Source organism: Apus apus, chromosome 21 (genome assembly GCF_020740795.1).
Source record: "Apus apus isolate bApuApu2 chromosome 21, bApuApu2.pri.cur, whole genome shotgun sequence".
Lineage (NCBI taxonomy): Eukaryota > Metazoa > Chordata > Aves > Apodiformes > Apodidae > Apus > Apus apus.
The window spans coordinates 3,534,152-3,558,775 of NC_067302.1; the positions used below are offsets into that span (position 1 = coordinate 3,534,152).

Consider the following 24,624-nt stretch of genomic DNA (forward strand, 5'->3'; position numbering starts at 1 on the left):
AGTGTTGTGTGTTCGTCCCTTCTAGAAAGAGATGCTGGTGAGGTTGGAGTAGTTGGTGGAGTAATGGATGGAGGTTTGGGTGGTGGGATGTGAGGTTGGGATGCTACGGAGTGTTGGAGGTAGGGTGTTGATCCTGAACAAATGCTGGGGTTTGTCCCTTCCAGAAAAAATATGCTGATGAGGTTGGAGCAGCTGATGGGGTGATGGATGGAGCACTGGGTTGGGTGGTGGGATGTGGGATGGGGACACTGGGGGGTGTTGGGGATGGGGTGGGTAGGTGCTGTGTCCCCAGAAAGAGGAGTGTTGGCTGTCACTGTCACCTCTGTGCAGCACCGAGCTCTGGAGTCACCCCAGAGGTGGTTGGGGCTGATCCCACCTGGGGTGTCACGAGCAGGGCCGGCCTCAGCCTGCACCCTCAGTGGCTCAGTGCTGGGTGGTCCCATGGCTGGGTGTGGGCAAGGGGGTGGCACCTTGGGGCTCGGAGGTGGGGGTGTGTGTCTGTCTGTGCTGGCAAAGCACCCTGCACTGGCCTGGGACAGAAGTGACATCCACTGTCACCACCTGTGGGCACAGGTGTGTGTGTGTGTGTGTGTGTCCCCAGCCCCTGCTCAGCCCTGAGAGCCAGGGCTGAGGGTTTATCCCATCGGGGGGGCGGGGGGGTGGTGTGAGGGGGGGCTGGGCCTTTTGGGGAAACTGAGGCACATGGAGATAGTGCTAAAAGGGTGCTGTGCCCTGCAGGGCTGTAGAGCCAGCCCAGAACCACAACAAGAGCAGGGACTTGTGCTCCCTCAGCATCCCCAAAACATGGTGATGTTGGGGTGACCGACCCCACAGAGCGGGGGGGGGGGACACACACACACACACAAATCCCTCAAGCAGGGAGGGAAAATGAGGCACAGGGAAGGGGCAGGTAGAACAGGACCCCCCCCTCTCCCAGCTGCGGGGTGATGGGCGCTGTAGCTGGTGCACCCCAGGTGGGTGCGGGGGTGGGCAGGGTGCCCCCCCGGCAGTGCTGCAGACAGAAGGCTCCACCAGCAGCCCGGCCGCGGGGACGGCTGAGAGGGAAGCCACAAAAATGATTTAAGGGGCTGGCGGGATTGATTTATTAAGAACAATTAAAAGCGCTAAATACGCTTAGCTCAGCCAGACGCCGAGCAAGGGAGCCGGGGCGGGGGGGGATGGAAAGAGACCTGTCTGCTGGAGCCGGAGGGCGAGGCTGGCAGCGGGAGGGACCTGCGGCATTTAGGGGGGGACGCAGGGGGACACTGGGCTGGATGGGGCAGCCTGGGAAGGACTGGGGTGCTGCTGAAGGGGGATGTGATGGGGAGCAGTGTCCCGAGGTCAGGTGTGCACCCCGGGGTGGGTTTGCACCTTGGGATGGATTTGTATCCAGGGATGGATTTGCATAGAATCCCAGATTGGTTTGGATTGGGAGGGACTTTAAAGATCATCTAGATCCAACCCCCTTCATGGGCAGGGACACCTCCCACCAGCCCAGGTTGCTCCAAGCCCCATCCAACCTGCCCTTCAACACTGCCAGGGATGGGGCAGCCACAGCTTCCCTGCACCCAGGGGTGGATTTGCACGAGGGATGGATTTGCATCCCAGCTGGAGGGTGCACCCCGGGTAGAACACTGGGGCACAGAAGGTCCTCAGGCAGTGGAGAAGCTGGAGATACTGTTTAGAGCTGGTGCCAGCTGCAGGGTGCCCAGTATGCCCAGTAAGCTGTACTGGGCAGGGTATTGCAGCCTGGCACTGCACCCCTGGGAGCACCAGCTGGCTTGGGGTCAGTGCTTGCTGGGAGCTCATGGAGTGTTGGGCAAAGGGAAGAAGGTGGGTGGCCAGGACTGTGACCCATGGGATGCCAGTGGGCCTGGGAACTGGTGGGGCAGAAACCTCGGAATGTTGTGACGTCCCCGAACCCGTGTCCCGCTCCAGAGATCCCAGTGGGAAGTCCTTGGAGGCTCGGAGAGTCCCTGGCCTTGGACAGACCTGACCAGCCCCAGCTCCTCCTGGGGCACTACTGGGGGGGATGTCAGAGCTGCACCCACCATGGCTCTCCTGGGGTCCCCAGTGCTCTGCTGGGGTGCAGGTGGTGGGGACCTGGGTGATGCTCAAGGACACAGGGATGGGGTGCAGTGCTGCTGTCCCACCCCCCCCATCCCCTCCCTCCACCCCATCCCGATGCTATTGGGGGGGGGTGTGGTTTTGGGTTGGGGTTCAGCTCCCAAGCTGCCACCTCCCCCCAGGCACCCCACCTTGGGGCAGGATGTGCCCACATCCCTGTCACCACATGGGAGGTGCCACGAGTCATGCTGGGCACTTCCCACTCACCCAAACCCATGGTATTGAGGTTTGGGGACCCTATCCTGCCCCCCCCAGAAGGCAATGGGTGCTGGGAATGGTGCTGAATGGGAACAAAAGGTCCGCGGGGGGGGGCAAGCAGAGCCAGAGGCTTTCTGCTGACCCTGCTCCAGCTGCCCTGGCCCCAACACCCCCCCCACACCACCCCCACCAACTCCTGCCAGTGTCAGCACTTACCAGCAGTGCTCCCAGGTAGAGGAACTGGCCAGGAAGTGGAAAAGCCATTTCTGCCTCTGCCCCAGTGCTTGAGCCTCTGCCAGCCATGGCAAAAGCCCCCAGGGGCAGGGTGAGTGCTTGTGCCTCACCCCCGAGTGTCACCGTAGGGCCACATGCCCTTTTCCCATGGGGACAGAGCTGTGGTGAGGTGTGGAGTGTGGCATGGGTTGGGTGGTGGTCATGGTGTGGGTGCTGTGCCCCTCCCTGCCTTGGCTGTGCTTGCTGGGTGCGCTCTTGGGGACAGTGGCCAGGGATGGAGGTAGCCAAGGATGGAGGTGACCAGCGTTGGAGGTGGCTGGGGATGGTGACCATGGATGGAGGTGGCGGAGGATGAAGGTGACCAGGGATGGAGGTGACACTGCCCCAGTGGCCCTGGCACTGCCAGCATTTGCCTCCATGCTCCTGCTTGGCCAAGTGCTGTCACCTGCGGGCAGCAGGGACAAAGCCAGCACCCATAGGGCTGCCCCGCCACCCGTGGTCACCAACTGGGACACACTGGGATCCCAGTAGCCACACTAGGGGAAGGCGGCTGTGGGAGCAGCGTAGTGACTTGCCCAAAGCCACCCAAGCAGGGTGGTGGCAGAGGTGGGACGGACCCAGGGTGCTGGGCAGGGGGTCCCTGGGTGGCCCCGGTCTCGGCAGCGCTCCCGCCACCGGCTGCCCAAGGGTTAACGAGAGTTTGCTGCTCCTGCAGACAATTAGTGACATCTTTGCTGACAACGCCACACTGAGCTCTCTCGGCAGCACCAGCCCGGCCGCCCCCGCGCCCCGCTCAGCCCCCGCACCCACCGCAGCCCCCGCACCCACCGCCACGGCCCCGCCGGCCTTCCCGGCTCCTGCCACCTCGCCCCGGTGGCTTTGCGGTGGCTTTGCGGTGGCTTTTTGGGCAGTGGCAGCACAATGGCAATCCCGAGCGGAGCAGCCGGCTCCCCTCGCTGCCCTCTGACCCGCTGTTGCTGTGGAAACTGCATCCCACGGAGGATTATGGAGCCGGAATCCGCAGCCTCCAAAACTCCCCTCGAAATCCAGGCGGCCATCGGGGTGTCCCCCCCCCCTCAACTACCCGCTCCCCGTCCTCACCTGCTGTGTCCCCCTCCCCCTCCAACAGTGCTCACTGGGTGCCTGCCTGTGCCTGCTGTCCCCAGCAGGGTGCTGGAGGAGGTGACAGCAGGGTCCCCTGCTTTGCACCCACTGGCTGGTGGCACTGCTAGAGGTGTCACGGTGTCACCATGAGGCCGTGGGTGACCCTGGTCCCCCGGGGCCATCACCTGAGCATCATCTCCCAATGTGCCATCCCTGCATCCCAAAGGGGTGGGGAGAGGTGTGGGGGTGCCAGCAGGACCCCCCCACCCACTCAGCCAGCACCTCGGAGAGGTGGGTCCACCCCAAGGACCCATCCCCAAACCCCTGGGGCAGCAGCAGGTACCAGGCACCCACCTGAGCCCCCCAGGGACGAGCAGTGGGGAGTTCCCAAGGCCTGGGTGGGCACGGGGGAGAGCAGAGTCTGTTTGGGGGAGCTCTGGGGGCTGGGTTTGGGGCTCAGCATGTCTTCCTGCCACCCGGGGAGGTAGGAGCTGAATTAATCGCGATCAATTAGTGCTGCGATCAATTAGTGCTGCTGGCAGCCCCCGGCTCCCTCCCTGCATCAGCTTCATGCCGTCGCGCCCACCGGGGAAGGGGGGGGGGGAGGTCCCAGCGTCCTTAGCAGCACCCAGGCACCCTCAGGGACCTCCAACCCCCTCGGGATGAGGACAGGTGACAAGCAGGTTGTCCCCCAGCCCGGCTGACCATAACAACCCCCCCCCCCATCCAATGTGTCAGGGGAGAGGACACACGAGCCCCTCCAAGCTACAGTCAGAGGGGGTTGCTGAGCCGGGGGGATCCTGCAGTTTCCTGCAGCAAATGCCCTGCGAGCTGCAGCCGAATGAATCCCACCTTTTTTCCCCCCAACTCCACCCCCCCCCCCCCACCATCTCCCGTCCTCTCCAACCCCCCCCCTCGCAACGTGCTGCCCTGGGCTACAGCTAATCTATTGTGCGCTGGGCTGCAGCCAGCACAAGCTGCAATACAGTAAATCCTTCTGCAGTATCCTGCGAGGGGACCGAGCCCAGCCGCAGCCTCTCGCCGCCTGCCAGACAAAGCCAGGGGGCCCGTGTGGGGACAGGGACACCGCAGGGTGGCAGGCACCCCTGGGCTTCCCGCCGGAGCGGTGGAGTCCCTCAGCCGGGTGGGATGTTCCCCTGGGAGTTTCGGATCCCACTCGCTGCAGGTTTCCCCTCTCTCCCCCAGCAAATCGCCGCCCAGGGCTCCGTCCTCTGCTCCCCCTGAGCCTGGGCTTGTCCCTAAGTCCTGTCACCACCGCGGTCCCCTCGGGGGTCGCCGGTGTGACACAGGGGTTGCCATCCCCACCCTCTCCCCCCTGCGTGGCGCAACCTCGTGCCTCAGTTTCCCCACCGGCTCAGGGCCCACCAAGCACCTCACCCCCCCCCTCCCACAAACAGACTCCAGCGCACGGGAGTCCTGCTGCCCTTTGCCGGGGGCTTTGCCTCAGATACTGTCATTATCCCGATTATCCCCATTATTCCTATTATTATTGCTATTATTATTGTTATTATTATTATTATTGGGATGTTGGTGGGGCTTGGTGGCTTCACCGGACCCGTCTTTGGAGAGGGAGGCATCCTTCAAAGGGAAGGAGCTCTGTCACCGCCCCACAGCAGCTGCGTTCTCCTCAATTAGAAGAGGTAATGAAGCAATTTATGGGCATCTACAAAGTGATGTGTGAGTGACAGGCTGTGTACGAGCCGCGCCGGGGCTCTGCCGGCAAGTTGCCTTCTTCCAATTTTAATGGAAAGCTCCCTGGCGGGGGGGAAGGGGGGAGGAAATCATCGGTGTATCTATAGGTGTGGGTGCTGTGAGGCTGGATTAGGGGTGTTGCTGGGTTGTGGGAAGAGCTGGGTGGTCTGATGCCCCGTCCCCAGGGAGCCTGGCCCCTCGGGACATGCGACGTGTCACAGGCCAGCCCAGAGTGGCTGTAACCGGAGCCGGGAGGGCAGCTGGGTGGGTGGGAGTGGGGGGCTGGGGGGGCACAAGGCGCTTAGGTCCTCTGGGAGAGTTGGCTGCAGCTCCCTGTTTCCATCCGTGCCTCTGGCACAGCCTGCCCAGCTCTCTGCCTCAGTTTCCCTATGTGTAATCATGTCCCTGCTGCCTGGTGCAGCCAGAGTTCTCTGTGGGAGCCCGTGGGTGCTGCCTGGGTGCATGGCTGGGGAGGGGTGTGGGGGCATGGAGGAGCTTGTGGGTGGGTTGTACCCCCGAGGGTGTTTGATCCCGTGTGTGCACTGGGGGGGGGGGAGCGTGCTGCACATCCACGTGTGTATGTGTGCACACCAGTGCCCACGTGTGTTCCCACATGTTTGTGCACCTGCACCGGGGGAGGTGTGTGCATACACCTGCACCCGTGCTCGTCTGAATGGGTTGCACCCATGGGTGCACAATCCTCCCCCATGGGTACCCCCGTGTGTGCGCAATCCCCCACCCCCGGGTGTGTCCACACTCGTGTGTATGCGTGTGCACAACCACCTCGTGCACCTGCAGCCCTGGATTTGTTGGTGCATCCCCTCCGTGCCCACCTACGTGTTGGGTGCTGGGGCACTTGGTGGGGTCTGTCCCCGCCCCCTTATCCCAGGGCTGGCATCATCCCCAGTGGCTCCCACACCCCAGCTTGGCCCCAGCCAGCCCTGCACCACGCCGAATCTCCCAGGAAACAGGATCTGCAGCCAGGAGTTTCCGCTCAACTCGTGTGTGCCTCCCACAAGGGGAAAAAAAAAGGAAAAAAAGGCAAAAAAAAAAAAAAGGCAAAAACCCCCCTGCCCAAACCCAAGAACCCACCCTGACACCAGCCTGCCCATAAATCCTGCCCAGCCCATTTCTGCTTTTCTTGTCTAGCCAGTTTCTAAAATTGGCCAAGGGAGGCAACTGGCTGCTCTCCCCCCTGCCCGGACCCCCCCCCCCCTAGACCCCTTTCCCAAGGTGTCAGCACTAGAGGGGTGATGCTGTGGGCTCCCCCCCCCCATGAGCCCAGACCCCACTGCTGCCAATCCCTGCCAGTGGGGCGGTGGTGATGGGGTGGGCGTGGGTGGGTGCTGGATGGCCCAGGGACCCCCCCTGGTGGGCACGTAGTTGTCATCCCCGTGTCCTGGTGGGCCCCTCTTTGCTGCAGCCCCCCAGGCCCAGCGCTGGGGGAGAGCACGGCTGGGCTGAGGAGCCTTCAGCACGGGCACGGGGCCATCTGGCGCCTTCCAAATGTTACTGGCCTCGCAGGATCCCGGCCCTGCTCTGTGTTAACCCCCAGCTCGCTGCCTTCTCGCAGCCACCAGCCCCTCTGAGGGCCCCCCCCCAAGCCCCCCCGCTCCAGGGTCCCCAGGTGTTGGGGTGGGGAGGGGTCGCAGAGCCATCCTGGGTGCCACAGGTTGTGGGCAACGAGTGGTGTGGGCAGGAGATGGATTTGCCTTCCTTGCTGGGGCTTAGAGGACCTCTGTGTCTCTCCCCGTGGTCCCCCAGCAAAGTTTTGGGGGGCCACAAAGCTATCCTGGGTGCCACATGCTGCAGGCAAGGTGGGGTGTGGGAAGGGGATGGACCTCCCCCCTCCTTGCTGGGGCTTACATGACCTGGGGATTCCCCAGCAGGGCATCATGGAGCCACCCTGGGTGCCACAGACCACGGGCCATGGGTGGTGCGGGCAGGGGGCGGACCTCCCCCTCCTTGGTGGGGCAGCCATGGGTGTTATATGACCTCTGTGTCCCCAGGGACCCCAGCAGGGTGTTGGTGAGCCACAAAGCCACCCTGGCTGCCACAGGCTGCTGCTGAGGGGTGGCTTGGGCAGGGATGAACCCCCGCCCCTTCTTGCTGGGGCTTCGATGACCTTCACGTCCCCCAGCAGGGTGTCACGGAGCCACCCTGGGTGCCACAGGCAAAGGGTGACATGAGCAGGGAACAGACCCCCCCTCCTTGCCAGGTGGCAGCCGTTGTTAGGTGACCCGGTGTGGCCGGCGCTGGGCAGGGTCACACCGGGGCTGTGACTCACGCTGTGGCTATAACAGGGAGCCCGGAGGGGGGGTGTGAGGGGGGGAAGGAGGGTGGTGGGCACAACCCTCTGCGCAGCCTCATGCCCGCTGACCCTTGTTTTTTTTGTTGGTGGGAGACTCTGGGGCACCTGACTGGGGCAAAATACCCTGTGGTGCCATCGCTCCGAGATGTGGGCACAAAAACACCCGGTACCCTAAGGGAGCCCCAAACACCCCGACCCTGGGGTGGCTGCTGGGGTGTCCTATGTGTGTGTCTGTGTGTGTGTGTCCCCATCACCACCGCAGCAGGGAGAGGGCAGGGGAGGGGGCCAGGCAGGCTGCTGGCCTCCCGCGCCGGCTCGGCGGGGCGGGGGAACAAAGCTGGCACCGAGGAGAGCAGCTAAATTTAGCCCGTTTCCCTGCTAGCTCTGAACCGCGGCGCTGGGCTCCAGCCGGCCGAGGTGCCACTGTCCCTGCCCTCCATCTGTCGAGTGGTTTCTCCGGCTCCCCCCCCCCCCCCCGCCCCTTCCCCAGACCCCCCACTGCCACCTCCTGCCCCCCCCTTCCCCAGCCAGCGAAGGGGGTCAGACCTCTCTGGGGCTAAAGGTGGGAGAGGGGGGTGATGCTGCTGGGGGCATCTGGGCATCTGGGCTCTTGTGTCTGTGGCCCTGGGGGGGCTGTGATGGCGGGGGGAGGGGGTGCTCCTTGCACGGGGAAGTGGTTTCTGGCAAGGGAGGGATGAGTGCAGGGGGAAATGGTTGTCACAGGGGAGATGGTGGTTGCAGGGCAGATGGTTCTTGTGGGGGAGATGGCTCTTGGAGGGGAGATGGTCCTTGCAAGGGAGATGGTTCCTGTGAGGATGGTTCTTGCACAGCAGATGGCTTCTTGTGGGGGAGATGGTAGTTTCAGGGGAGATGGTAATTGCAAGGGATGTCCTTGCCCAGGTGTCCCCATCCCCACCCCGAGGGCACTGTGACACGTTTCAGGGCTGAGGACTGAACCCATCAAGGGTCCCACCAGCTCTGGGACCAGCAGGTCTGGACGAGTCAGGCTGAGGCTGCTCTGCAGAAGACCCTGGTGGCAGCAGCACAGCTGGAGTCAGGCCTGAGAGAAGGGCCTGTGCCCCCTGATGCAGCATCGTCCCCAGCAGCGTGGGGCCATCGGTGTCCCCAGGGTCCCTGCTTCCAGGCCCAGCCAGGATTTCAGAGCTGTTTTGGTGATGAGTTTCTCCCCCTGCTTTGCTGCAGCAACTGGGTGGTTGGGGGGCTGCCAAAACCTGCAGGAACCTCCAGCAGTCTCAGAGCCCCCCTCCCTGGTGCCAGGGCCAGTGCCAGGGTCTGCCCCGGGGATGTGTCACCTCAGGGTGGTGTGGGACAGTGGCTGCCAGCCCCAGCTCTCTCCCTTGGGACAACATCTCCCAGGTGCCAGCCAAGCCCTTCCCAGCAGCACCATCCCCTCCCACAGCAGCACTGCATCCTGGCACTGCATTCGGGGGGAGGGGGGAGAGGAATGTGTTCCCCCACTAGTTCCTGCCTTGGGGGAGGACCCCAATAAACCTCTGCTCTGGCCACCGATGGCCCCACAAAGGAAACTGGTGGTCGAGCAACTCAGCTGGACCCGTTACCTAAGATGAAACCCAGGTGCCATCTGCTCCATCTCCTAATTGCCAGGGTGGGGGTGGGAGGGAGATGCTGTGTGTGGTGGGTTGGAACAGTGGTGGGTGCGGGGTGACCACCAAAAAAGGGTGCAAGCACCCCACACCCCTGCGCACAACCACCCTGTGCTCCAGCACCCCTCTGTGCCCACTCCTCTGGGACCCCCTGCTCCCAATCCCAGCACCGGTGGCACCACGGGGTGGTAGATCCCCAAGGTGTGGGCGGGGTGCTGATGGGCTGGGGGCGGGTTGGGTGGTGGTGCTGGGGGTGGGGGTGTGCTCAGCGTCGGGGGGGGGTGCAGGTAGGACGACAAGGTGCGAAGAGGAAGAGGAGGGAACAGGACCCGCCTTGGGGTGGGGACCGCGATGCGCAGGCGAGGGGGATGCAGAGATTGAGGTGGTGAAGGCGGGGTTGGGGGGGGGGGGGTCTTGCTGCCCGACCCCCCGCGTGGCTCAGGGAGGAGGTGGCCCCGGGGGGGGCTGGCTGGGGAACACGGAAACCCTCGGAAAGCGCCTGCCAGGAAGCTGTCACTGGAGGGGATTTTCCATTGGTGTCAGCAGGCGCAGGACGGGCTCCGGGGGGGGGCTCACGGGGCGGGGGTGGGGGATGTTGGGGGGGGGGGGTGTGTTTTTCAGCCAGCAAAAGGGGTGCGGGAGTGTTCGAGGGAGTGGGCACGGAGGGGACAGCAGTGAGGTGGGGGAGATGCAAGGGGGGCACCTCCCTGGTGTCTCAGGAGTGCGGGTGCAAGGGAGGAAAAGCTCCACTGTGCCCTCAGATGGGCGTGTGCAAGGGACCTCCACCCCCTTCCCCCCCCCCCCACCCCGTGCCCCCAGATATGTGCGTACAAGGCAGGAAAAACCCCGCCGTGCCTCAACCCGTGGGTGTGTGTGAGTGTGCAAGGGACGGGGCGGAGTGGGACTTGGCGTGGTACCCCCCGACGCCACTCGGGGTGTGTGTGCAAGGGGGGGGGCACCTCTGCAGTGCCCCAGCCGTGTGTGTGCACACACAGCACTGAGCCGATAAGGGTGTCCAGAGACCCCCACGTACACCCACCTGGGGGGATTTAGGGCCGCCCCCTGACCCCTTCCCCCCACACACACACACACCCCGCGGTGCCCAGGGACCTGGGAGGTGGTGGGGGTGACGGACAGGACCAGAACCCGACCCCCTCCCTCCATCCCCGGCGGGGTGGGAGGTGTCGTGTCCCCATCTGTGTGGCGGCTGGGTCCCCCGCCGCCCGCCTGTCTCCCCGGTGGTGGCATCTCCGGCCCCACCCCGACGTCTGGGTGGCCTCGGAGCCGGGCACCAAACCGTGGCCGTGTCTTGCGGGGCCGTCAAGCTGCCGCCACTCCGGTGCCAAGCCAGCCCTTCCGTGTCCCCAACCCCCCCACACCCCTGCAGCAATGGGGGTCGGGGACAGGCGCCAGCAGCCTCAGGGGACCTGGTGGGGGGGTTGTGGGGACAACAGCATCCCCCCCGCAACCTCAGGTTGGGGGGCCGGCGTGTGGGGACAGCAACATCCTGAGGTTGCGGGGGGGGATGCTGTTGTCCCCACACCCCCCTGCCCCCCATGAGACCCCCTAAGCCTGTCCGGGGATGAAAGGGGGGGTGTTGAAGCGAGGGGGGGGGGTGGTGCTCACACTGTTAGCCCCGCCAACCCTCTTGTCAAGCCTGAAACCGTTAAACTAATTAAAGCTTTGCAGCAGCAGGATTAAGGCCGGGCAGGGGAGGTTGGCGAGCCCAGGTAGTCGATTAGTTCACCAGGCGAGGATATTGGATTTCTGCGAGGCGAGTCAGCAGTCTTCGGGGGCTGTTATCTTTGCAGGGCTGCGGGGTCAGGAGGTGGGAAGCGGAGGTGACTGCAATCTCGCCCGCTTCCCCCCCTCCCCGCCCCCTTACCTCCCCCCCCCCCCCCAAGCCTCACTGCCTCTCTCCCCCACCCTGCAGCGCCCATCTATCTATCTCTCCTCTCCTCCTCTCCCTCCGTCCCTCCTCGCTTGTGTGGTCTGGGCTGGTGTTTTGTAACCAGCGAGGAGGGGAAAAAAAAAAAAAAGAAAGAAAAATTAAAAAGGGGAAAGAAAAAAAAAAAAAAAAGAGAGAGAAAAAAAAAAGGGAAAAAAAAAATAAAAAGAAGAAGAAGGAAAAAGGCCCTACCCCTGGCAAGGAAACCAGGAATGGCGAAGTCCGGAGAGCCTAATGTGAAACATGTGGCGGCTGCCTGGGGCTGAGCAGGGAGGTGAAAGTGAGCTCGGCGGCGGGGCCAGGGTTGGTCCCGCCCGCAGCCCCCTCCCCACCGCCCCCGGGGCCGGGCTCCCCCATGGCATCGTGGTGGGGGGAGGATGGTGGGTGCCAGCTGTCCCCCCCCGTGGCGTGGTGGGTGCTGGGTGAGGGGGCACAGGTGGTCCCCGCCGTTGGGGGGTGGCCGGATGGGGAGGGAGGAGAGCGGGGAGTGTCTTCGGGTTTGTCGTGGTGACCGCGGTGGGGTTGGGGGGGGGGGGGGGGGAGGGTGTCTGAGGGCAGGAGCCTGATTCTGGCCAGTGTGGGGTGAGAGTGGGGCAGAGAGGACATCCCCAGCACTTCTGGGTGCCCGCTGGTGGGTGCCGTGCTCATCGTTGGGGTCCATCCCACGGGGCTTGCTACGACATCTGCACCTCCAGATACAGGGGGAGGCTGGTGCAGAGATGTAGGGGCCACAACGCCTTGGTGGGCTCCATGAATCCCCTTGGGAACCATCCTAGAAGATTTACAGCCCCGGATGCGGGAGGGGGCCACCAGTGCAGAGACTGGGGGGCCCCACAATGGCTCAGCTGGTGCTGTGCACCCCCTTGGGAACCATCCCACAAGGTTTACTGGTAGATCCGCAGCTCTGGATGGGGGGGGGGGGGGGGGTCACCACACTGGCACAGAGATTGGGGCCCCCGTGATGATCCAGTGGGTGTTGTGCACCCCCTTGGGGACCAATCGCACAAGGTTTACTGATAGATCCGGATCGAGGGGGGGGGGACACTGGTATGGACATGGAGGTGCCTTTCGATGCCCCGGCTGGTGCCGTGAACCCCTTTGGGGACAATCCCACAGGATTTGCTTCTACATCCACACTTCCAGATGCGCGGGGGGACACACACACAATGGGGACACTCCCCATAACGCCCCAGTTCTCCCCGTCGAGCCGTGTTCAGGCGTGTGCGGCAGCGACCGGGCTCCCAGCGGCTATTCTGGAAAACCTCCCGTTTGCTTCCTTCCTGCCCGCCTCCCCTCCGACAGCTCTCCGGGCACATGAGCAGCTTCATCAGAGACCAGACCGGTCTTTCTAGCACATATTTTCCTGCTCCACATCGCCCTTGATGTAACTCTACCCCTGGCAGAAGAGGTGCCCGCATCTCCTGCTTGCCAGCGTTGCGCCCAAAGGCTGGCGAAGAGACGGGGAGGGAGGGATGGGGATGGACTGACAGGTTTGAATTCTCTTTCCCTGCCTTGTTGATAAGTTGTCACGCTAATCCAGACACCGGGAAGAGCCTGGATCACGCCGGGAGGCTGCGTGTGTGTGTGTCTGCGGGTGTGTGCTTGGGGAAGGAGCCAGCAGGGACTGGGGGAGCAAACAGGAGCCAACGCGGTTCTATGAGGGGAAACAAGAACAGGGGGACTGTGATGGGTTTGGGGGGCTCTGCCGTGCAGCCCTGTGCTGGGTGGGCAGCTGCTGTGTGGTGCCTGGACCTCCAGCGTCCTGGTGGCACATGGGGCCCGTGGGTGCACACATATGTGCAACACGCACGTCCATGTGGGCATGGGTACATGTGGGCAACACACACGTGTGCCCACAGCCTGGCAAGGAGGTGTCCAGCCTCGCCTGGGCTTTCCTCGGGGGGGAAAAAAAAAAAAGGGTGTCCTGCCCCAAAAATGCCACCCCGTGGCTGGACATCCCATAATGGGTCCCCATCCTGTGGGGCAGAGGGGACAGCGTGGGTCCCCATGGGCTGTGGTGTGGGAGGGGAGGTGGGGGGGGGGGGGCAGGGTGGGGGGCACCCACGGCAGCCCAGGGCAGAGGGTGCTCCCTGGGGAGGGAGCCGTTGGATTGATAATGTGTTGGGGGGGGGGATGTCTCTGTGCTTGCTCGAGCAGATGGGAGCTCGGTCGCCTGCCAGCCCCTCGCACTGGAGAACGGTGCCAGCCCCCCGGCAGCCGAGCGGTGCCCCCGCGCCCAGGGCTCCGGCCCCCGCCAGCCCGGCAGCGACGGCAGCACCTTCCCGGTGAACCTGCACTGCAAACACCCCCGGAACAGGTATCCCGGAACGGGGGAGTTGGGGGTCTCCCCGGGAACCGGGGGAAAGGGGGAGTTGGCAGCAAATCTTCCTCTGCCCATCCCTGCCGTGGAGGGAGCGGAGGGGGAGGGTGTTCAGAGCATCTCTGGAGATGGGGGTGGGGGGCGGGCTTTGCAAAGCGGGGGGAGTGTGTGAGTGGGGGTGTCTGCAGCTCCCCGTGGGATGTTGGGTGGGCTGAGCAGTGGGTGCCAGGAAACCACCCCCCCGAGTCCCAGACCTCGCGTTGCCACTGCGGGGGAAACTGAGGCAGTGGGTCCCTGGGGCGAGGGGGGAGGGATGTCACCTCGGGTGGGGGCAGCAGTTGGGTGTGGGGTGTCATGGGTGGGTGCGAAGGGGGCTGAAGGAGGGGGGGGACATGCTGAGCCGCTTCTGAACTCGCCCCCCCCCCCCCCCCACCTCCCCGCCCCGGTCTGTCCGGCCAGGGGAGAGGGGGCGGGAGGGGGGGGGCGGTGACGGGCGCGCGGCTCACCGGGGACACCTAGCGGCCACGCGCGCGCAGGACCCCCGACCCACCCCCGGACCCCGCCTCATCAGCACCCCGGCCCTGTGGGGGAGTTAGGGGGTGAGTCTGGGGGAATAAACCTGTCCCCTCTGCCCCCCAGATGGGAAGCAGCCTCCCCCCCGGCCCTTTCCCCACCCCTCAGCTCGCAGCCCTGGGGACAGTGCAATGGACACCCCCCCTCCCCCCCCCCCGCCCCCTTGCCCCTGGTGCTGCCCAGAAGGGTGGTGGGCACCCAGATCCCCCCCAAGTCCCCCACCACCTCCTCCCGCACGGGACTAACCTTCACACCCCCTCCCTTGCAGAGAGCTCAAGTTCAGGAGCAGCAGCAAAGCAGAGGGTAAGTTCCAGCCCCCCCGGACACCCCCAGACCCCCAGCTCTGCCCCGTGGGGGGGAGGGAGCAGCCTAGGCCCCCCCTGGACACCCCATTTGGAGGTGACTCTGTGCCAGGGCTGGCACAGGTGGTTCTGCCATGGGGAGGGCATCCAGCACCCCCCCGAGCAGGGGAGGGGGCCAGACCCCATTTCCCACTCCCCCACTGGGGTAGTTGGGGGTGGTGGGGGCAGATTCCTGCAGTGCCAGCCAGGTCCTCGCTGGGGATGGAGCAGGGATGAGCTGAGGGGCAAAGGGAGGGAGCAGGGGTGGAATAGGAATGAGCTGGGAGGCAAAGACAGGCAGCAGAGCTGGAGCAGGGATGAGCTGTGGGTGACAAAGGTGGGCAGCAGGGCTGGAGCAGGTGTTGTTGATGCCCTCAGATCCTCACTGTCCCCCTCTCTGCCCTGTGCAGGTCCCGGTCCCACCTTCCCTGACCCCCATGTCAGCAACTGCTCGGCCAAGCGGCACGCGGGGGAGGAGGAGGTCAGGATGCGCGTGAAGCCCCCGGGCCCAGTGGTAACGACCAGCGTTGTGCGTGGCTCGCCCGACTACGTCCGAGAGCCCAAATTCTACCCTCCGGGCCACCCGGCGCAGCGGCCCCCGGCTTGCCCGGCGGAAAAGGCCTTATCCTGCAGCGTGCTGAGCTTCCCTGAGGGCTCGTGCCCCGCGCTCGGCCGGGAGCACCAGGCAGGCTCGCTGCTGCACGGCGACCCAGCCGACCGGTGCCAGAGCGTTCACGGGGGCACCAAGGCAGGGGAGGACTTGCTGGGCTGTGCCGGCGAGCACCGGATCCTGGGGGGTAGCGCGGAGGAAGCAGCCGCCCGGGATCGGGTGCCTAAAACCTTCCCCAACGTGACGCTGGCCTCGGGCCGCTGCAACGTCGACAGCATCCTCGCTTTGCTCCGGAGCAAGTGCGGCAACGGGCACATCAACCTCCACCCCGTGGTGCAGCTCATCGACATCATGAAGGACCTCAACCGCCTCTCCGAGGACCTCAAGAGCAGCGGGGTGCACCTGGACTGCGGTAGCCTCCGTGGTGGTGGTGGTGGTGGCCACGAGGACAACCGTCTCCTCCCTACTGACCGTGACCTCCAGTACAGCTTCTTCTCCTCACCTTCCTTGGCCAACAGCATCCGCAGCCCTGAGGAACGGGGGGTGCTGTGCAAAACTGAGCCACCGCGGCATCCCCGGCCCCAGGCTCGAGAAGGAGAAGCCGAGGGTGGTGGGGGGAGCACCCCACAGCCCCCGGGACATAGTGGGGGTGTTGGAGGGGCCTCCAAAGCACCAGTGGTGGAAGCTAGTTGCTCCCAGCCTGATGCTGGTGATTACTCAGACCTGGCCGAGGCGGATATCCTGAACGAACTGGCCTCCCTGGCCTGCCCTGGGACGCAGCTGCTGGAGTCACAGGCGATGGAGCCTCAGCCCCAGTTGCTGCCAGCCCAAGAGCTGGACTCCCAGTCCCGGCTGTTGGATTCCCAGTCCCTTGAGTCGCAACCCCAGCTGCTCGATTCACAGAGCCTGGAGCCTCTGCCAGAGTCACTGGAGCTGCAAAACCTGGAGCCATTGGGGTTGCAGTCGCTGGAGCCGCTTTCCGAGTCGCTGGAGCTGCAGTCGCTGGAGCCTTTGTCCGAGTCCTTGGAGCTGCAGTCGCTGGAGCCGCTGGCGGAGCCGCTGGGGCTGCAGACACTGGAGCCACTTCCCGGGGCACTGGAGCCGCCGCTGCTGGATGCACGAGCCCCCCTGCTGCCCACCGAGCCCTCGCTGCTGGAGCCACAGCCACTGGGCCCCGTGGCGGAGCTGCTGGAGGCACAACCGGGCAGCGGGGACCCGCTGCGACCCCACGGGCTGCAGCCCCGTCTAGGGGGGTGTCCTCTGGGCAGCGTGGTGAAACGGGGTCCCTGCGGGGGCCGGGGGGCCGGGCGGTGCGGCGAGGACCACCGCAAGTACGCCCTGCGCCGGACAGACAAGCCAAAGATGCTGTGCCGCCGGAGGAGGGCAGGGCGAGGGCGCCGGGTGGACATCACCCCCGAGAGCCGTGTCTTGTCCCCTCTTGCCCTGCCCGCCGAGGTGCCCCCCGGGCCTGAGGAGCCCAGCACCCCGCTACTGGCCCCCCCGCCCCCACCTCCCACCACTCTGGACCCCGATGAGGTGCCCAAGGCCCCTGCGATGGGGAAGAAGAGCAAGTGCCGAGGGGTGAGGAAGATGGTAGTGAAGATGGCCAAGATCCCTGTGTCCCTGGGGAGGAGAAACAAGACCACCTACAAGGTGTCGTCGCTCAGCAGCAACCTCAACCTGGAGGGCAAGGAGCTGGCGGCCAGCAGCTCCATGGAGCCCACGCCGCTGCTCAAGATGAAGAACAACGGGCGCAACGTGGTGGTGGTCTTCCCCCCCGGTGAGATGCCCATCATCTTGAAGCGCAAGCGGGGCAGGCCCCCCAAGAACCTGCTGCTGGGCCAAACCAAGCCCAAGGAACCCGTCCCGGAGGTGAAGAAGAGGAGGAGAAGGAAGCAGAAGCTGGCTTCCCCTCAGCCATCCTACATTGCCGACACCAATGACAGCAAGGCTGACTACTCAGACGTCTTGGCCAAGCTGGCCTTCCTTAACCGGCAGAGCCAGTGCTCGGGGCGCTGCTCACCGCCCCGCTGCTGGACCCCCAGTGAGCCCGAATCCATCCACCAAGCCCCCGACACCCAAAGCATCTCCCACTTCTTGCACCGCGTCCAGGGCTTCCGCCGGCGCGGCGGCAAGGCGGGGGGCTTTGGTGGGCGTGGGGGTGGCCATGCTGCCCGTGCTGCCCGTTGTTCCTTCAGCGATTTCTTCGAGGGCATCGGGAAGAAGAAGAAAGCCCCCACTGCCCTCCACGCCGACGCCGTGCACCCACGCAAGCGGGGCCGGCCGGAGCCCGATCCCATGGGCAAACCCAAACGGAAACGCCGAGCTCGCAAGAACGGAGCGCTGTTCCCTGAACCCAACCCTGGGCAGAGCTTTGGTGATGGCCCCGCTGAGTGGGCTGGGGGGGAGAAGGGCAGCCCCTGGGCCCCCCACCACGGCCACCCCAGTGGCCAGGCTGGCCGCAGTGGTGGCTACCAAGGGGCTGAGGCCAGGCCGTTCCACGCCGCTGGGCTGGAGTCGGGCTCCTCCAACCGGGCTGGTTTCTATGGCGGGAGCGCGGCATCCTCGCAGGCGGAGGCCGGCCCGGAGAGGCACAGCCTCTTCACCGGCTATTTCCGCTCCTTGCTGGACTCGGACGATTCCTCCGACCTATTGGACTTCGCCCTCTCGGCCTCCCGCTCCGAGTCCCGCAAATCAGCGGCCGCCTACACGGCTCCCCCGGCCGCCCTGCCGGGACAACGGGGCTTGGCTGCCTACCCAGCCCGAGGCGGCAAGGTGGCGGCCGCAACCCCGGGCGCCGAGGCCTTCCATGCGGCCATGCAGGGCCGGCCGGCATTCCCACCCAGCCGTGCCGCTGCCACCACTGGCTATGCCGTGTCCCAAGGGTCATCGGAGTGCCGGGGCGCCGAGGCCTTTCCCAAGCTGGCACCACCCTCCGCTGTCTCCCGGTCGCCCACGGCTCACCCGGCGGCCAGCGGTACCCCCGGCTACTCGCCCTACGGCAACTACGGCACCGGGCAGAGCGTGGCACCTGCCAGCGTCTTCCCACCGGGAAAGCAGTACCCATCAGCCCAGGATTGCCCCAACAGCAAGGACTGCAGCTTCGCCTACGGCAGCGGCAGCAGCCTCCCCTCCTCTCCCAGCAGTGCCCACAGTGCCGGCTACGCGCCGCCGACGGCCGGTCCCAGCTTGCCCTTGGGCAAAGCTGCCTTCTTCAACAGCACCGAGCAAGGGGTACAGTTCTCCAGCGCCGCCCACACCCCCCTGCGCTGCGACAGCCGGGCCAGCACCGTCTCACCCGGTGGCTACATGGTGCCCAAGGGCTCAGCTTCCTTCCAACCCTCACCCGAAAACTGCCGGCAGTTCCCCAGCGCCGCGCCCTGGGCTTTCCGGCAAGGCTACGGTGGGCTGGATTGGAGCTCGGAGGCCTTCAGCCAGCTCTACAACCCAGGGTTTGAGTGTCACCTCAACGAGCCCAATGTCATCCTGGACATCTCCAACTACACCCCGCAGAAAGCCAAGCAGCAGACGGTCTCGGAGACCTTCTCCGAATCCTCCTCTGACAGCACCCAGTTCAACCAGCCGGCCGGCTACCGGCGTGCCAACAGCGAGGCGTCCTCCAGCGAGGGCCAGTCCAGCCTCTCCAGCCTGGAGAAGCTGATGATGGACTGGAACGAGGCGTCCTCTGCCCCAGGCTACAACTGGAACCAGAGTGTCCTCTTCCAGAGCAACTCCAAGCCCGGTCGAGGCCGACGGAAGAAGGTGGACATGTTTGACACCTCTCACCTGAACTTCTCCTCCTCTTCTTCCTCCTCCTCCGTCTACCCCTCCAAGAGGAGCACAGGGCCCCGGCAGCCTCGGGGTTCCCGGGGAGCTTGTGCCTCCAAGAAGGAGAGGGGGACGGGCAAGGCCAAGTTCCCCACCAAGTCACAGGTGGTCAACCCCCTCTTCCAGGAGAGCACGGACCTGGGCTTGGACTACTACAGCGGGGACAGCAGCATGTCCCCCCTGCCCTCCCAATCCCGGGGCTTCGGGGTGGGCGAGCGGGACCCCTGTGACTACGCTGGCCCCTATTCCATGAACCCCTCCACCCCCTCGGACGGGACTTTTGTCCAGGGCTTTCAGAGTGACTCCCCCGGTTTGGGGCAGCCGGATTTGGAGAGCAAGCACTTCCCTGCCCTCCCGCACCAGCTGGCGGGTCCCGGCCAGCAGACTGTCTTTGAGGCCGGTTTGCAGAAAGCCTTCTCACCCAACTGCTCCCCAACCTTGGCCTTCAAGGAGGACCTACGGGCTGGGGACATCCGGAAGCTGCCCGCCTGCGACTCGCTCAAACACAGCATGCAGGGGGGGTCCCTGCCGCACGCCCCCCACCTGCCGTGCCGCGATCTCCCCATGCCTCAACCGCACTACGACTCCCCCAGTTGCAAAAACCCCCCGTACTGGTATTCCCCCAACGCCAGCACCCGGAGCCCTTCCTACGACGGGAAAGCGGGGGCCGGGATGCTTGTAGACTTCATGGGGAGGACGGACCCCACGTGTCTCAACCCCCACTTGAGCAGCCCAAGCAGCACCCACCCCTCCAAGGGTGAGAAGGAACCCTTGGAGATGTCCCGGGCGCACCACCGAGGACCCTACGCTTGTCCCTTGATCAATGACTTGAACATCTCCCCCGTACCAAGAGACTCAATGCTGCAACTGCAGGACAACTACAGGTACCCCAGTTTTGCACCCCAAGGGCACCCCGTCATGGCCCCCACCCAGAAGAGCGGGTTTTTGGGACCCATGGTAGAGCAACAACACCCTGAGGACACTTTTACGGTCACCTCATTGTAGTGTCTGCTGACGTGCCAACCGGACAACGAGGTTTTGTTACAGGGTAGGTGGGGGTGACCCTCGGGGTGAGGGTGAGGGGGGTGCTAAAGTGTGGGTGGGGGGTACACAGGGCACCCCCCCCTCCCCTCCCAAACCCTTCTCATTGTGTGTCATTCCCCCCCTTCCCCCATGTTGTGTTTCTCTTTCAGAGGTAATTTAGCCAGCACTTTTTTTCTGGAACACTTTTCAAGTTCTGTATTTAACTGGGATTGGATCCGTTTGTTTGTTTTCTAAAAAAAAAAAAAAAAAAGAAAAGAAAAGAAAAAGAAAAAAAACCAAAAAAAAGAAAAAAAACGAAAAAAAAGGCGAAAAAAAAAAGTTGAAAGAAGAAAAAAAGGAAAAAAAAAAAAAAGAGTAATAATAATGGACGAAGAGAGAAAAAAAACAAAACAACCCGGTTTTCCTCCTCCCCCCCCCCCCCCAACCTCCTGCTCCGCCTGCGAAACCGCCTGGATCTGCTTCCCGAAATGCCGCCCCCCCCCCCCTCCGCGCCCCCCACCCCCCCAGCAGCAGGACAATCGGACGGACGGACGGACAGACGGCGCTGCCCCCACCCGAGCCCAGGGCAGGGGCGCAGGCAGGGAGGGCAGGCAGGGCCATGGGACCTGGGGGGCAGCGGCTGGGGACCCCCTGACTCCGCAGTCCTAGGGGGCGAGGGGGGAGGGCAGCGCCCCAGGGGGGCTGCCAGGGGGTTGTTGGGTTTTTATTCTTCCCCATCCACCAACCCCCCCCCCCCGAAAAAACCCCTCCTGGCACGCGAGCCGGGGGGGTGTTTTGTTCTTGCCGGATGGACGCCGATGGGTGTTTGGGAGAGATGAGGACCCCCCCCCCCGCCCCCCCGCCCCAAGGCTCTGGCAGCTTCTTGGAGATGCCACCATCACCCGGTAAGTGCCACCCAAGCCCCCTCTCTGCCCCATGTCTGTTGTCCCCTGGGAGGGTGGTGTGGGGCTGAGGGGGGGGGGGGGCAGCGGGGGTGCGCTGGGTGCTCCGTGCTTTCCCGTGGGGTTTCTCAAGCACTGGGTGCCCCCAGACCCTATTTGGGCTCCAAGTGCTTGTTCCGGGTGTTGCCATTAAGGTGGGAACCTGGTCTGCCCCAGTGTCTGTGGGTGCTGGACCCCGGGGTGGTGGGTGCTGGAGCTCAGGGTGGTGGGGTGTTGCCCCCCCCGGGGTGGTGGGTGCTGGAGCTCAGGGTGGTGGGGTGTTGCCCCCCCCGGGGTGGTGGGTGCTGGAGCTCAGGGTGGTGGGGTGTTGCCCCCCCCGGGGTGGTGGGTGCTGGAGCTCAGGGTGGTGGGGTGTTGCCCCCCCCGGGGTGGTGGGATGCTGGGTGCTTGAACCCTGGGGGTGCCAGGGGGTGTGTGGAGTGCTGGATTGGGGAGGGGTGGGCTTGACCCCAGACCCCTGCTTGTGTGGGTGCTAAATGGGGGGAGTGGGCAGGACCCCTGGTTGTGTGGGTGGTGGGTGAGGGGATAAGCAGGACCCCAGACCCCTGGGTGTGTGGGTGCTGGGTTGGGGGTGGGCAGGACCCCAGACCCCTGATTGGGTACTGACTGAGGGGTGGGCAGGACCCCAGCCCCCTGGGTGCGTGGGTGCTAAATGGGGGGCGCACAGAACCCCTGGGTGCATGGGTGCTGGATTGGGGGGTGGGCAGGACCCCAGCCCCCTGGGTGTGCGGGTGCTGCCTGGGAGGTGCACAGAACCCCTGGGTGCGTGGGTGCTGGATTGGGGGGGTGGGCAGGACTCCTGGATATATGGGTGCCGAATGGGGGGGGAGGGGGGGGGATGTACACAAGACCCCAACCCCCTACCCACCCCCAGCCAGGACGCTGTGTCCCAACCCTGGGCCACACTCACCCTTCCTCTCTCCCCTCTCCCCCCCTCAGCCCTCCCACCAACCACAGCACCCTGGACCCCCCCCCCCCTCCCCGCGCCCCCCCACCCGTCCTAAGCAGAGAGGAGAGATGCGAGGGGGGGGAGCTGTCGCCGGCGGGGCACCCCAGGCTCCTTGTACCCCCCAAAATCTCCCCCCACTTCGCCCGCCGGTCCCTGCCTCGGCCGTGGCGCCGGCGCCGCGTTCTCCTTCCTCCCCAGCCAGAAGAACCAGAGGGACAATTCGAATTTTGATTATGATTTTTTTTTATTATTATTATTTGATTCATTTTTTTTTTTGTTTGGTTTGGTTTGGTTTGGTTTCTTTTGTTTCTGCACAAAACCAGCAATTGTAAATACTTTTGAAGAAAAGGAGTAAAAAAAAAAAAAAAAATTAAAAAAAATAATTAAAAAAAAACACTTTTAAGGGGAAAAAAAAATCTAAAAAGCTGAAAATTCACAAAAAAAGGAAAAAATCAAAAGAGGGGGAGAATTAAAGCGACTGAAAACAGAGACCTGAAGTGACTGAGAGGTTGAATATGCAGGAGAGAAGAGCAAAAACCCACCTGTATGCACTGAGAAAAACTTTATTTACGGATCGAGCGACAAAAAAAACAGAGAAAAAAAATGTTTAAAAAAAAAAAAAAGAGGAAAAAAAAGAAAGTAACAATAACCTATTTATTGTATATAATGTTTTATTATAAATCGTGTCTTGTATATTGCAATTCTGTACATCTGCTGTGGTTTTATGTGTGCAACTTTCGCGTGGGTTCCTTGGGGTTTCGTGGCCCTTTTTTAGTTTTATTTTTATTATGATTTGAAATGACAATGATTTGAGTTTTATTTTTCTTCTTCTTGAGAGGAACGAGGTGGGTTTTTGGTTGGGGTTTTGGTTTTGGTGGGGTTTTTGGTGGGGTTTTTTTTTGGTAGTCCAGACCCGAAGATCTGAATTGGTGTGAAAAAAAAGAAAGGAAGGGGAAAAAAAAAAAAGGGGGGGGATAAAAAGAGTTTTAAAAAATGAAAAAGGTAAAAAAGAATTGAAAAGGAAAAAATTAAAAAGGAAAAAGGGGAAAAAAATGAAAAAGGAAAAAATGATAAAGGAAAAAAATTAATTAAATAGGAAAAAATGAAAAAAGAAAAAAGGAAAAAGGAAAAAATGAAAAGGAAAAAAATTATAAAGAAAAAAATGATAAAGGAAAAAAATTTAAAAGCAAAAAATTAAAAAGGAAAAAATTAATTTAAAGGGAAAAATGAAAAAGGAAAAAATTAAAAGGAAAAATTTAATTAAAAAGGAAAAAATGAAAAAGAAAAAGGGAAAAAGGAAAAGAAGGAAAAAGGAAAAAAGGAAAAAGGAAGAAATGAAAAAGGAAAAAAATTAAAAGGAAAAAATAAAAAGGAAAAAATTAATTTAAAAGGAAAAAAATGATAAAGGAAAAAATGAAAAAGGGAAAAATGAAAAAGGAAAAAAATAATTAAAAAGGAAAAAATGAAAAAGGAAAAAAATAATTAAAAAGGAAAAAAAATTAAAAGGAAAAAGAAGACAGAAATTCATCACACAAGGTTTTGGTGGGGAGGGGGTGGGTTGGGGTAAAGGGGGACACTGGTTTTGCTGGTGGGGATGAGCTCAGGGTGTGGGTGCTCCGTGGGTGCTGGATGGGGGGTGAGGGGGGTCTTTGGGGTCCTCTCTTCCCTCCCTCCCCCCCACCCTTTCCCCATCCTCAATGTGTGTGTGTGTGTGTTTGTTCCCCCCCCCCCCAAGGGTTTGGCAGTTTCTGTGCAACTTGGTGGATCGTGCTAAAAAAAAAAACAACACCAAACCCACAACAAACCCAAAACACAACCCCCCAGGGTTTAAAAAAAGAGAGAGAGAGAAAAAAAAACACGGTAAAAAAAAGTAAAAAGAGAGCAAAACACCCTGAAATTTAAAAAAAAAAAAACAACACAAATGGCAAAATGCTCCTCCCCCAAAAAAATAAATAAAATACAAAAAAATTAAACAACAAGGGGAAAAATAACCCCAAACCTGATCAAAACAGCCCCCCATTCCTGTGCTGCACCCCCCCGTGCAGTGTTTGTGCTGTCCTGGCTGGAATGACCCCCCCTCCCCCCCCCAGCCTGGTCTTTTTTGGGTTATTTAGGAAGGAATCTTTAAAAAAGCACTTTTTTAATATATATTAAAAAAAACCCCAAACCCCACAACAAAAAGACCAACCAACCAAACCCTGAGAGATCGAGCGGTGCCCGTTGCTTTTCTTGCTTCTCTTTTGGGGGGTGTCACGGCCTGGGGGGGTTGGGGAGAGGAGTGGGGGTGGGGGTGCTGGAGGGAAGATGACAACCACCCCCCCCACGACCCCCCCCAGCCCGGATTTGGGGAGGGGGGGGTGCCAGGATCCAGCCTAAGTTGGGAATTGCAGGTAAAAGGTGGAATTTTGGTGTAAATCGGCGGGGGGAGGGGGTGTCCTCCACTGGTGCTCCCCCCCCCCCCCCCCCCAGGATGGGGTCCCTGAGGGTGGGGGGGTGACGCTTTGAGGGGGATGCTTTGGGGATCCCCATCACCTGGTGATCAAGGCTGGGGGTGCACTAGTTATTTCGTGGGGATGGGGAGGGGGGGGGGGGGCTTTCCTTGTCCCTCCCTGGCACCCAGGGGACACCTCGGGGGGCACCCATGGTGGGTGGGATTTGGGGGACACACACGGGGGGGGGGGGACTGCAGGTGCTGGATGGGGAAAACACCGACACCATGAAGAGGTCAAAAGCAAGAAATCCCCCCAAAATATAAAGA

General features: G+C 62.2%; 1 protein-coding gene across 5 annotated transcripts in view; it reads left to right on the top strand.

The window, feature by feature from the left end:
• AHDC1 (AT-hook DNA binding motif containing 1) overlaps nucleotides 1–22,671 on the top strand; it is a 55,732-nt gene extending 33,061 nt beyond the window's left edge. For 4 of the 5 annotated variants that reach the window (XM_051637745.1, XM_051637746.1, XM_051637742.1 and 1 more), the window contains 4 exons: nucleotides 13,418–13,577; nucleotides 14,422–14,456; nucleotides 14,905–20,860; nucleotides 21,857–22,671. In XM_051637745.1, the coding sequence (XP_051493705.1) occupies nucleotides 14,982–19,937 (4,956 nt within the window). In that variant the 5' untranslated portion in view covers nucleotides 13,418–13,577; nucleotides 14,422–14,456; nucleotides 14,905–14,981 and the 3' untranslated portion in view covers nucleotides 19,938–20,860; nucleotides 21,857–22,671. The remainder of the gene's footprint in view (nucleotides 1–13,417; nucleotides 13,578–14,421; nucleotides 14,457–14,904; nucleotides 20,861–21,856) is intronic. The other variant, XM_051637743.1, reaches the window with a different exon arrangement.
• Nucleotides 22,672–24,624: the final 1,953 nt, after the last annotated feature.